This window comes from Ciona intestinalis, chromosome 14 (genome assembly GCF_000224145.3).
Source record: "Ciona intestinalis chromosome 14, KH, whole genome shotgun sequence".
Classification (NCBI taxonomy): domain Eukaryota; kingdom Metazoa; phylum Chordata; class Ascidiacea; order Phlebobranchia; family Cionidae; genus Ciona; species Ciona intestinalis.
In genome coordinates, this window is record NC_020179.2 from 3,778,626 (window position 1) to 3,790,294 (window position 11,669).

At 37.2% G+C, this 11,669-nt stretch overlaps 3 protein-coding genes and 1 non-coding gene across 7 annotated transcripts in view; 2 read left to right on the forward strand and 2 right to left on the reverse strand.

Moving 5' to 3' along the window:
• The window catches only part of LOC100179340 (acyl-CoA dehydrogenase family member 10), a 23,091-nt gene extending 11,887 nt beyond the window's left edge, over positions 1-11,204 (forward strand). Inside the window, exons 20-23 of one of the 2 annotated variants that reach the window (XR_003396573.1) lie at positions 6,908-6,996; positions 10,111-10,250; positions 10,747-10,877; positions 10,961-11,204. Coding sequence is in view for 1 of the 2 variants with exons in the window: in XM_026837663.1 (XP_026693464.1) it covers positions 6,908-6,928 (21 nt within the window). In the remaining variant the exon portion in view is untranslated. Of the gene's footprint in view, positions 1-6,907; positions 7,087-10,110; positions 10,251-10,746; positions 10,878-10,960 lie in introns of those variants that run through there. The other variant, XM_026837663.1, reaches the window with a different exon arrangement.
• Positions 1,587-11,669, reverse strand: part of otp (transcription factor protein) — a 21,337-nt gene continuing 11,254 nt past the window's right edge. The window contains exons 2-6 of one of the 3 annotated variants that reach the window (XM_009862516.3): positions 3,658-4,607; positions 2,381-2,579; positions 2,151-2,296; positions 1,784-1,921; positions 1,587-1,731 (exon numbers count right to left, since the gene is read on the reverse strand). In XM_009862516.3, coding sequence (XP_009860818.2) covers positions 1,699-1,731; positions 1,784-1,921; positions 2,151-2,296; positions 2,381-2,579; positions 3,658-4,593 — 1,452 coding nt within the window. In that variant the 5' untranslated portion in view covers positions 4,594-4,607 and the 3' untranslated portion in view covers positions 1,587-1,698. 3 annotated transcript variants of the gene reach the window in all.
• LOC113474873 (non-muscle caldesmon-like) lies at positions 6,464-10,288 on the reverse strand. The gene is made up of 7 exons (XM_026837666.1): positions 10,030-10,288; positions 9,528-9,665; positions 8,990-9,168; positions 8,759-8,862; positions 8,187-8,379; positions 7,327-7,576; positions 6,464-6,929 (listed from the first exon to the last, which is right to left on the reverse strand). The coding sequence occupies exons 1-7, from the start codon at positions 10,270-10,272 to the stop codon at positions 6,783-6,785; spliced, it is 1,254 nt and encodes a 417-aa protein (XP_026693467.1). The 5' UTR covers positions 10,273-10,288; the 3' UTR covers positions 6,464-6,782.
• LOC113474884 lies at positions 8,546-8,709 on the forward strand. The gene has a single exon (XR_003396589.1). It is a non-coding gene; the product is annotated as a U1 spliceosomal RNA (small nuclear RNA).

Sequence of the window (11,669 nt, forward strand, 5' to 3'; positions counted from 1 at the left end):
CAAGAATGTTCTGTATGGTACACTTCACGTACGTATATGTAACATTGTCTTTTTTTTGAGGAGATTTATGTGTAATGTATGGCTAACAGTTTTTAGACAATCCTTGGTGACCACTGGGTTGAAGCATTTGTCGTTAAGCGTCTTGTCCAAGGACACATATACCCAAAACAGTAGCAGCATCGAGTCTTGAACGCATAAACTCTGGGATATAGAGGCAGGCGTGCTAACCATTTTGCCGCGCACAACATTAGTTAAGTCGTTTTCTTGTTATGTCAATTTTTTATGACATCGCAGCGACACGTGTTTCGTTCACGCCCCATCAACCAACCACAAGTTAGATTCTGGCCAAGCAGCGACCGTTAACAGATGACTGCGCAACCGAAGCGCTTGGCTAACTACACCAACCATCCATTTCTCCATACGACAGCGAATCCAACTGATTATTACGTCACAGTGGTGTTTGTGATACGTCAACCGCGAACGTGACGTCAGTTTCCGAAATCGATTCGAAAAATCTGTTAACCTCCAATATGGCGGAAGTCGTACTTTTTATAATAAGAGATACAGTATTGGGGTAAGATGGACAACATCAGCATATAATATCCCACATTCCCTAATCACATTGCTTACAAACCGCATATTTTAAAGTCGTGAAGTTACAATTCTAGTTCACCGTAAATATTTCTTGTTTGCTACCAAATGGGTTGACAAAAGCGTTTTTAAACGTGGAATTTCTTATCATCTTTAATAGTATAACTATGAAATGTAAGTTATCGAATCCCGCTGTGGCAAATCGTGATTAAACGGTTATAAAGAGTAAGCCACGTCGTAAAAATCTACATTAAAAGTTAGTGTAGACATATATTGTCTAGCTAAAGTAAACCCCACTTTGCAATATTCTACAAAACGTATTAATACTCGATAAATTTTTTAAAATATTTGTTTCAATTTTTGTTTTCGATATTTTTTTCGATTTTAGTTTTCTTCGCGTGTAAAGCTACAACAACTGTTATCACGTCATACGAATATCTGCCGCAACAAGGTCTTAACACCTTGCGGGATTATAAAAAGCGGTGATTAGCAAAAGGATTTGTCAACGAATTTCTGTTTGAAGTGAAAATTCCCACTGTGTATTCGCATAGTGAGACAATGGGTTGGCAGTCTGAATTATTTTCTCCTAATTGGAGCTATATGCACGTCTATAGAGCGGCAAAATTCGCACGCTGAAAACCAATTAGTAAGAATGTAATAACAAATGCCAAGTTGGGGATTTAAATTTCTGTCTTTTTTAAATGTATGAATGTATGTGGGAACCTTGACATTTTTTTAACATGTGACATATATAGTAGTGGGGAGAGATGAGACATCTTTAACACACAATATCCAAACACACTGAATTCTATTCCACCCGAAGTATTGCTAACCGTCCCTTTGTGTCATTAATCACTGGATGAAGCAGCAAAAGCTGTCTCATTTTCACATCGCTTCGTCTTGACAAATGTAGACTGCCCTTCTGGGAGTCGAGTGGCAGACTGAATACGTGTAATTAATGGCTGTTAATGGCGCTGTAAATAAAGGGAATCCACTGCAATGGCTTTTCGTTTATTGCGCTTACTACCGCGCAAGGTGCTGTATTATGACGTCACGACGATGTAACAAACGTATGATTTACAGAAAACGTAAAATGACGTCAAGATTTCAGTAGTGTGCGCCATACAACGGCATTGGATTCTAAAAAAAAACGATCATTAGCTTTTAGAAATTATTTATATTTAAAACTTACGCTTTGCATGGGAAATGACCGTTGGGTCACGTGGGTTTGGCTCGGCGAATTGGAGACGCGTTTTTCGGTGAACTCCCCGCTTACGTCATCGGGAGGGTAGAAGGATTTGTGGGGATAGTTGACGTTGGTTGGGGGGTACTGTGGGTAAAATGGGGTTGTTTGGTTGTTATGTGTGATATAAATATATATAGATGGACCTTGTATTTTGTTAAACAGTGTTCCGATTAAAACTTTATAGGTAAACAATTACAAATTTTAATTGGGACAAGCCTTGATTTTAAATTGACTTCAAGTTATAATCTTATCATTAAATAGATTCAATTTAAATTGTAATGTTTGTTGCCACATATCTATATTTCTGTTTTACCTCCGGAAATGTTTGATACATATCTTCGTGCGGATGGTTAGGTGCAATGACGTCATCAGATACTCGTGACGTCATGTCCATTACTTGTCCAGGGAAAGTAGTTGGTCCCATGCAGTTACTACCGTAGTTGATATCTTTCCCAAAACCTGGTGTTGGTGAAAATTGTTGGGAATTTATTGGTAAAATGTTATATTTTAAAGTACCTGTCATGGCATTTGTAACCCAGTTACCTTCTGCGGAATTCTGTAGCGCATAAAAGCTCTCGTTGGCAAACGCCGCTGCCATTGCCGAGCTTGGACTGTTTTGGTAAACCTGGCCGGAAAACGGGAAGCTATTTCCCGCAGGTGCGGTTTGAAACGGCCAAGGGTTACCGCAAGACGTCGCTGCCTTTCGCTTCTTCCATTTTGCTCTGCGGTTTTGAAACCAAACCTATTTGGAAATAAACAAAAGCTAGAGTCAAGTCGCCTTAGCCAATGAAAGACTTTTTTTCCATTAGTCATAGCCGGTTAGATACGTCGACGTCGTTTACGGGCAAATTTCTGCGATTAATTTTCGTGAATTTTATTTCCGTACGACGCCTCTGTTTCAAGCTAAACTTTAGTCTTCCATTTGTCTGTTTATATCAAAGCAGTTTGACTTCGATCTTCGACAGGCCATTGACAGTCATACCCAAATCAATACACCCTCGGCGAAGGGAATATTTACACGCGAAATAATACGCAGAAAATTTCATAAATATTTAATTAAATAATTCAACTTATGACAATAAATATTCTAAAAAAAGACGATTTTTTTTAACCGTAATTGCTCTAATAAAGAAATCGAATCCCATTCGCAATAATACGAATATTTTTCTTTATTTTTTTATATGTTTATGATTTTTTCGAAACGTGTCCAATTTTAAAATCCGGTCCGTATGTTGTTTCATATATTAGGACTGTAAAAATTCTTAGTTATTTAGGTCTGATACGTTTTGTGGGATTATTATATACAAGACTGTAAAACATCATTAATAGGTAGGGAATACATATAGGCCCAAATATCAAACACCTGTATAAAGCAACCTGCCTATATATACGTTATAACATTGCAAGTTAGGGGCAACCCATGTATCTAAGTATATGTACCAGCAGTAGGCATATGTTTAGCACTAAAATTTATGATGAAGCTTTAGAAACGTAAATTTGCAGTTTTGGTGACATAATTAAAATAACTGAAACGAAAAACTTGACATTATATTTATTTTTTATAAAAAGTCTAGATTCACCCTCGTTAGTAATGCGGTTTCATCTGAAAATCGTTACACTAAAAACCTATGTTGTGTTTAATTTCCACGCATTGCAGTTTTTGCAAAGCTTGTTGTTGTAGTAGAGTGGAGGAAAATGAGACACCATAAAAAACGTATCCTCATGACTCCCAGAGACCTTTGTTAATTGTTTAATAAACGATCAGGATATATTTTTTTGTAAAGGTGTCCCATTTACTCCATATTACTTAATTATCCTACCTGAACCCGGGACTCTGTAAGTCCAATACGATGAGCAATCTCTTCTCTCATAAAGATGTCGGGATAATGCGTGGATGAAAAACTTCTCTCAAGCTCACTTAATTGCGACGGAGCAAAACGTGTTCTATGGCGCTTGGATTTCGTAACTTCCGATTTCTTCATAATTTCTTGTTTTTTCGAATCCGGGATTTTCTGTGGTGTCTTTATTTTTTGGGCGTTTAGTTGGTTCGTTTGTTTTGGGGTGTTTGATTGCTTGGTTTGGTCTAGTGTGGGTTGAGTTAGTTTGGTTGTTTCTTTCTGTTTCGGAGGCGATAAGTTAATTTCGTTGCTTGTGTTTTTCGTTGATGGTTTATCTTCTCTCTCCTCTTTGAAGCTGACTTTCGGTGATTCTATTTTCTTCACGCTTATTGTAGAATGTGGTAAATTTTCTTGTTGGGCACAACTCCAAGTCTTTTTGCTGCTTTGGTTTTCCACAAGTTTTTGTAGCGCTGCAAGTTTGGGGTCAAAATGGTCAAAATTTGCCGAAATAGGAATTTGCTCAGCTGATGTCTCTTTGTTTTCGTATTCACTCGTACTGGTGTCGCAGTCGTAGTTCATCTCCATATACTGCTCATAGGGCGATGTGAATGACAGTGAATCGTTACTTCCAGGAGCGTTTGGGGGGGAACTGTTCTCGTTTGTCGCTTCGACGCCGCTCACGTCATAGCTCCATGGAAAAGGTGTTTCTCTTTCGTAGCCGTACTCGTTAAATCGACATCTTTCAATACTATGCCGATATCGTTGTTGTTTGCCACAATTTTGGTTTTCAAATTGGCACGAAGTGGTCTCACATTGGTCAGACCATCCCTGGTTTGTTTGGTCGAACATTCTCACAGTATCTTGTTCATAAATTTTGTGTGAGTCACATTTTGGAGATTCAAATATTAAAGAATCCATCTTTACTTAAAAAACTAAAAAAAGGTTTAAACATTTATTATTTGTAGTAACAGAAAGAAACAACCTAACTACTTCGAAATTGAATATTCTATCTTTGTTTACATAAGTAAAGATACTTTAATTCCAAACTTTATTGATTTCATTTTATTTTAAAACGGTTTCGTATAAAGTTTGCAAACGTACCGAATGTGTTTTATTTTGTTGTTTTATATCTGCATTTTGAAACAAAGATCGCTTAAGTTTCCTTCATAACAAACTTTAAAAACAATCTCTGATAAAAAGGTAGCATCAAAGTATTCGGCATTAAAACTGTAGTTTGTTCGTAGCTGTCTAATTTCCTTGTATACACCTCGAATATCTGCGCCCTCTCCTAACTAAACCTATGTCCCCACCAAACTAAAGCAAGCAAGACTTTGAATTTACGAGTGCGAACCTCGCAGTTTGAAGCTCCGACCCTCGCGTCTTAAATCAGTCGCAGTGTGATCTGCTTTCCATCGGTTTCCCACCGCTGTTTTGAAACTCTATTTCGCTTCTTTTTCGGAAAATGGCGCACGGCGAGAGAGCGCTCGTTTTTATTTCTCGCACGGTACGAACACACAGATGGTGGGGATTGCTGGGAGTTGCATTTGCTTTGTAGCGTCATCATTTCATTTCACAAATTTCCGCGAACTTGTACAGAAGGATGGGAACACTTTTCATTTTATTTTCTCGTCTCATTTGGTAGTAAACAAAAAAAATCAAAGAATTATAAATCGTATTCTTATACGACTTCCATAGACCGTTGTTAATTGTTTAAAACACGAATAGGATATTTGTACATTATGTGCTTAAGGTGTCCCATCTTCCTCCACCATACTCTATATAAAGAACTCTCGCTTACCTAAATCAGCTACTTAAAATTAAATAACTTTTCTACAATATCTATCTGTGTCCAACTTAACTTGGTTCTTAAGATTCATAAAACAATGCTTCGTATAATTTATCTATCGGTGCCACAGCTATAGTGACCCACGAAACAATCAAAAAATGAAAACGCGCGTTAAGTTGTAAAGTTAAAAAGAATAAAATTTTCTGCGAAAGATTTTATTTCAAATTTCTCACTGACGTCACCGATCCAACCGCCGACGTAACCAGCTCTGTCACGCGCTTACGCTATTGTGACGTCACACAGTGTACTGTAGCCGCCAAACGAAGCGAGAACACGGTTTGGCACGTTTCGAGTATCAGTAACAAATTTGACGCAGCGCCATGTCTTAGTAGGGAGTTCAAAGGGTAAAATATTTCAAAGCAACATTTTCTTGTTATCACAAATTAATTGGTTTAATTGGAAAACATTCGTTTGCAAACAGTTTACATTGTGTGTTAAGAAAAGTCTTAAAAAGTCAAAACACCTACAAGAATATACCGTTAGCATATAATATTACGTATTTCCTAGTTGTGGTTTTACCAATTAACAACACTTTTTAGATTATTGAGGACATGCGAACTTGTAAGTCTATAAATATTTAGTGTTTACTACCAAATAGGATGCTAAAAGAAAGTGAAAACATGAACTATTTCACCCCAACCTACTATAACATGCTTCAAATATATATTTTTTTAACACTATCCCTAAAAAAAAAACTTTTTGGGTTTAAAAAGCAATCAGCGATTCGCGATGCGCCGCTCTGTCACGTGACCTGATAACCAGGTAATCGATGTTCGCGATAATCGCGATCGGATTCTATTATGACGTCATCCCTCCGGGCCCGCTATGTCATCTTCGTTCATTAGACACGTAATTGAATGATATAAAGCGAAGATTGCATTTTTAGGGAATGAAATCTGCGTTCCTAAGGTCCGAAAGAACAGCAAAAGTAAATAAGGCCTATTTAAATTTAAAACTTAACAATGTTTTTATTGTATTTTGAAATGAAAAAACTACAAGTACGGTTACGTTTATAAAAGGTGTATCATCCACCACGTGTTGACACGATTCGCATGAAATCAAATGTAATTTAAATTGTATGGTGTCTGTCGGGGCATGATGGGCAAATTTAAAATAGTAATTCACTTTCAAAATAATGCGATACGGGTTAGAGTAATGTATCGACTCTGGTCTAAATGCTAGTTCCCTGACATTCCTTGTCGCGTAGGACTTCACCTGTATAATATAGATCTCATTTGGAGATGTAACGGATCATCAGAGGTTATTCTTCTGGCGATTTGAGTCCCAACAAATCAGCCGTACGAATCGGTTTTTCATTTTGTTTAAACGTAGCTTCCTCGCTGTCTCCCTCTTGCGGTGGTGATTTAATACCTTCTTCGTCCTCAGGTGGCGCTGAGTAGAGACTGATCTGCAAGAATATGAAGCGGCATTTCAGGAAACCGTTCGACGATGTTGGAAATCAGAATATGTAAAATGTAAGCACAGTAACATATATCTTGCATGATTCTAAATTTATGTAAATGTTATTACTCAGGTAAACTCTCGCGCCTAAAATAGTCACAGAACATTTTCCCGTTCATTTTTAAAACTTTTCCAAAAAGGGTTTCCGAAATGTTGATTAAAAAGATAGACAACCATCGGTAAAATATAATAGGTTGGGGGGGATGGAACATCTTTTATTCTAATTTCTTGTTCTATTTGGTAGCAAACAAAAATGTTTTTTTAAAACACTCAGAATTGGGATAATATGTGCTAATAGTGTCCCGTCTTTCCCCACCCTATATAAGTTGATTTTCATGTTTTACCTTCATCGTATCTTTAGCCAATGTATTGACACCACTCGTGTCCATTTCTTGGTCGTCTCCACCCCTGGTCCTTAAGTATCTACACTTCCCAATATCCGTCCACCCATATTGCATCGTCTTCATCATGAGTTCCATTGAAAAGTTTCGAAGGACTGATCTCATAAAGGATGTTTTACGCTTCAGTGGTTTCTTCTCTTCCTCCTCTTTTCTCTTCCTCTCCGCTTCTTCCTCTTCTGTTTCTTTTTTATCCCTAAAAGTGGAAATTTTTAGGGTCGTAAATTTCAAGACTCCCATTTTTCAAAGCCCCAAATTACACCCTGATATATTTTTAATGTGTATCTGGCAAATGTAACTAATAAAGGGGTAAAATACTCTTGGAACAGGCTATAGGTCTAACACGGCAAGAAATATAGTACTGTGGGGTAATATGGGACACCGTTGGCCCCTAATTCCCATGTTTTCTAACATGTTCTTTACATTTAACAATGCTGTTTTAGAGTCGCGGGGGCAACGGTTAAATGATTCTGTAAATATTCTTTGTTTACCAACAAATGCGACAAGGAAAGCGAATAAAAACATGTCTTGCCTATCCTACTTTATTTGGAATTCATTAACAATTGTGAGGCTTTAAATAACGCAGATCAAAACTGGCCGCGTGTAACGCGATTACACACCAACGAACAGCACATGCTGTTCACGACCGGATATATGTTACATAACTTATTTATAAGTTACGAGTAACGTGGCCTAAGGGGAACCTATATAGTATACGTTTATCACTCTGCCACGTTTATTGTTTTGTTTTGTTTAAAGTTAAACTAAGAATGCTGTGGGTTAACGCGTCGTATTACAAAACTTACCAATTAACTATCGCGTCGACCGCTTTAAACAGCGCCTTCTTTTTCACGTCTAGTTCTTCGCCTAGCAACTGTATGTCGTACAGTTTTAAACGGCGTTGGTTTTCGTAAAACTGTTGAGGTTTGATGTTATGTAGTTGATCAAGTAAAACTTCTAAACTTGGAATAATTTCGTTCATTGCTTCGTTTTCCATGCCTGAATTAAACAATGTTTGTAGACATATGGTAACCATTGCAAGTAAACACAGACAGACGAAGCCGCTTAAACGTATTCTCAACGTCTGTCGGCTCGTCGGTTGAAAACTCCCACAAATAGCAGGTCATACCGCGGGAACTTAATGCGGCATCGCATCCAACAACTCATACTTACCTGACGAGGGCCTTCACTGCGATCAGGCAGGCAGTGGGTCCAAGGTGAGGCCAGGCCATTGCACATCGGCTTAGCTGACCCTTGCGATTACCCTAAATGTTGGTAACTCGGTCGTATAATTTCTGCTAGTGGGGACTGCGTTCGCGCTATCCCCGCCCCAATCTTTAATCCTAGTTTAGCAAAACAAGTACATGAACTTGTGTACCGTTGTTTGAGGCTGGGCAAGTCTCTGGTCGTTTTGTGCTGCTGGAATTGCTAGAACGCGACGCTCGACGGCATTGTGACGTTTGGCTTCTAGTTGTTTGAGAACTGCGAAAGATGTTTTGTTTAATATAAAGTAAAGTTAGAATATTTATTGGTATAATCTTGTATCGTTACAGACGTATATACCGTTATTAAAAAGTGTATTATTTCAATATATAAAACAATTTCTAACCGTTTAGTTTTATTTTTTTCAACTTTGTTGGACGTTAGCTTTTTAACCGTTTCCTCTGTCTCGTTTTCTTCTTTAATGACGTATAAAGGGGGTGTGACGTCACTTTCATCTTTTTTCGTGTCTTCTTCAGTCTTATTGTCTGTTTCACCTTTCGTTTCGTCATCGTCTTGACAAATATTCTGCATTTATTTGCAACTAGTTTATTATAAAAGTATTTTGAATTACGTTATCTATTTTTTTAAAATTGGTTAATTCTTAATTGATCTCTTCCCTTTATTAGTGGCACCATTGGTTAGTATGTGGGTATAAACAACTGTATAGTCCTGTGTGGGAAAGATGAGACACCTTTAGCATATAATTTCAAATATTCTAATCGTGTTTTAAACAATTAGAAACGACACATGGGAGTCGTGAGGAAACGGTTTTATAATTCTTTGGTCGTTTTTGAAAATAAAATGAAAAGGTGCCCTATCTTCCCCCACCCTACCACATAATAACAACATAGAGACTTCTATTGATTTCCAGCTATCACACAAACCTGTTGGTTGCGAAGTAACCGTCTGTATTTGTCAGCAAATTTCTTCTTCTGAAGATCATTTTCCATTTCTTTGATTTCTTCTTCCGTAAGATAAGATTGAATACGACTTACACGTTTCGTTAATCGTCGATAGTTCACCTAATTGAGTGGTTTTTAACTCAGTCGTTAAAAGTTCCAGCAAAACTTTGCCATTCCCCGCTGTAAATTCTGCCCGTTTTCATAAAATGGTAATTAAATTTTAATACATTTGACCGTTAATCTTTTATATCCTAAGGTGTGGTAAAGACGGGACACCTTTAGTACATCATATCCAAATATCCTGATCGTGTTTTAAACAAATAATAACGGTCTATGGGAGTCGTGAGGATACGGTTTTATAATTCCTTGAATGTTCTTTTTTACTACCAAATGAGACGAGAAAATACAAAAAAATGTGTTCCACGTACCCCAACTGTATCTGTTATACTCCAGACTAGCCGATACATTGTTAGGAATACTATACCTGCACGCTCTTAGAATAAAGATCGATCAGCTTCAAAATCCAAACTTCTTCTTCTCCCAACATCCTTTGTTTTTTCCACAGTTGCTCCAACTCCTGGTAATTCCTCCTCAGAGCGATGTTCTCGTTCGCCGTCGACCCGAGTCCTAGCCGAGGCTTTCCAACATTATCCAGTTCAAGATTCCCGCAACTGATTTCCGTGTTACAAGTTTCGCTTTCAGATGGTGAGTGACCATTAAGCGCCATATAAATGAAGCCTTTCCCCTGGTAATCAGTATAGAGTGATATTTTAACTATAACGTGTGAGTATTTACTATCTTTTTCGATATTTAGTATGCATTAAACATATGGTATTTATAACCGCAACTGAATAACTATTATAGTAGGGTGGGAAAAGACTAGACACCTTTAAAACGTAGTATTTAAATATCCTGATCGTGTTTTAAACAATTAACAACGGTATATGGAAGTCGTAAGGATACGGTTAATAATTATTTGAATGTTCTTTGTATACTACCAAATGCGACGAGAAAATAAAATGAAAAAGTGTCCCATCTTCTCCCATCCTATTATATATATTTCTGAACGCTCTGGTTTTAGAAATCTAGCCTTTTTAATTATTTTGTTTATAGTTTTCTTAAATTAACAACAAGATCAGAATCATACTACAGCTTCTTAATTATACATATTTAACTAGTTGCTTATAATTATTTCTTACAGGAAATGTTACACCTCTAGCCGACATACAAATTTAGACTCTCATGGAAACACATTGAGATGGGGTTTCGGGATAATGGAGCGAAAATAAATAAAACCACAATACACAAAGCGGAAACGACAATGAGCACCGGGTAAAAATTGATTTGACATTTGATGATATATATCCACTAAACCACAATACCCTAGCATACACTAATTCATCTAATCCTGACAGAACTAAAGACTTCAAATTACTTAAATCAATGAAGGCCGAACATGGCAACCGCACTGTTAACAATTGGGTCCAGAAACCGACTGAAAGCCAATGAGAAACACTTGCGGACACTTCAACACGGCAGCTGGTCAACCCGGCGGTGGCAGATACGACGCTAATTCGCCTTTGCTCGATCTTGAGAGCCCCACTTAATTGTACTCGTACATGTATCTTGTTAAAAAACACACTTCAGTTTGTTATTGAGAAAGTGGGCATTAACGTGTAATCGTACCCAAAAGGTGTTTAAATTTACCATTGTATTTTTATGCATTTTTTTGTCTTTTTATCGTATTTTATATTTTAAAATGTTCAGCACAGAACGTCTGTCAAATTCGCTCTTTGCCTGTTATAGAAAAAAAAAGAAACCAAAAAAAGAAAAATTATTAAGCCACGTAACGGTAATTAACTATAAAAATCATATATTGTTAAATATCACGAGCGCCATAGTTCACCTGGAGCAGTAATCTTGGTGTACAGAGAAGCGAAACAAAGAAATCAGCCAAATTTCGACACACGTTGATGTATAACAACATGGCAAACATATGTAAAAACTAGAATAATACCCCCAATAGTTTGTACTTTATCAATAATTTTGCAAACCAAACACTTAGCAAGTTTTTCGCAAACTGTGTCATTGTCGTTGCACGTAGTGAAGTCGACTACTCGTGCT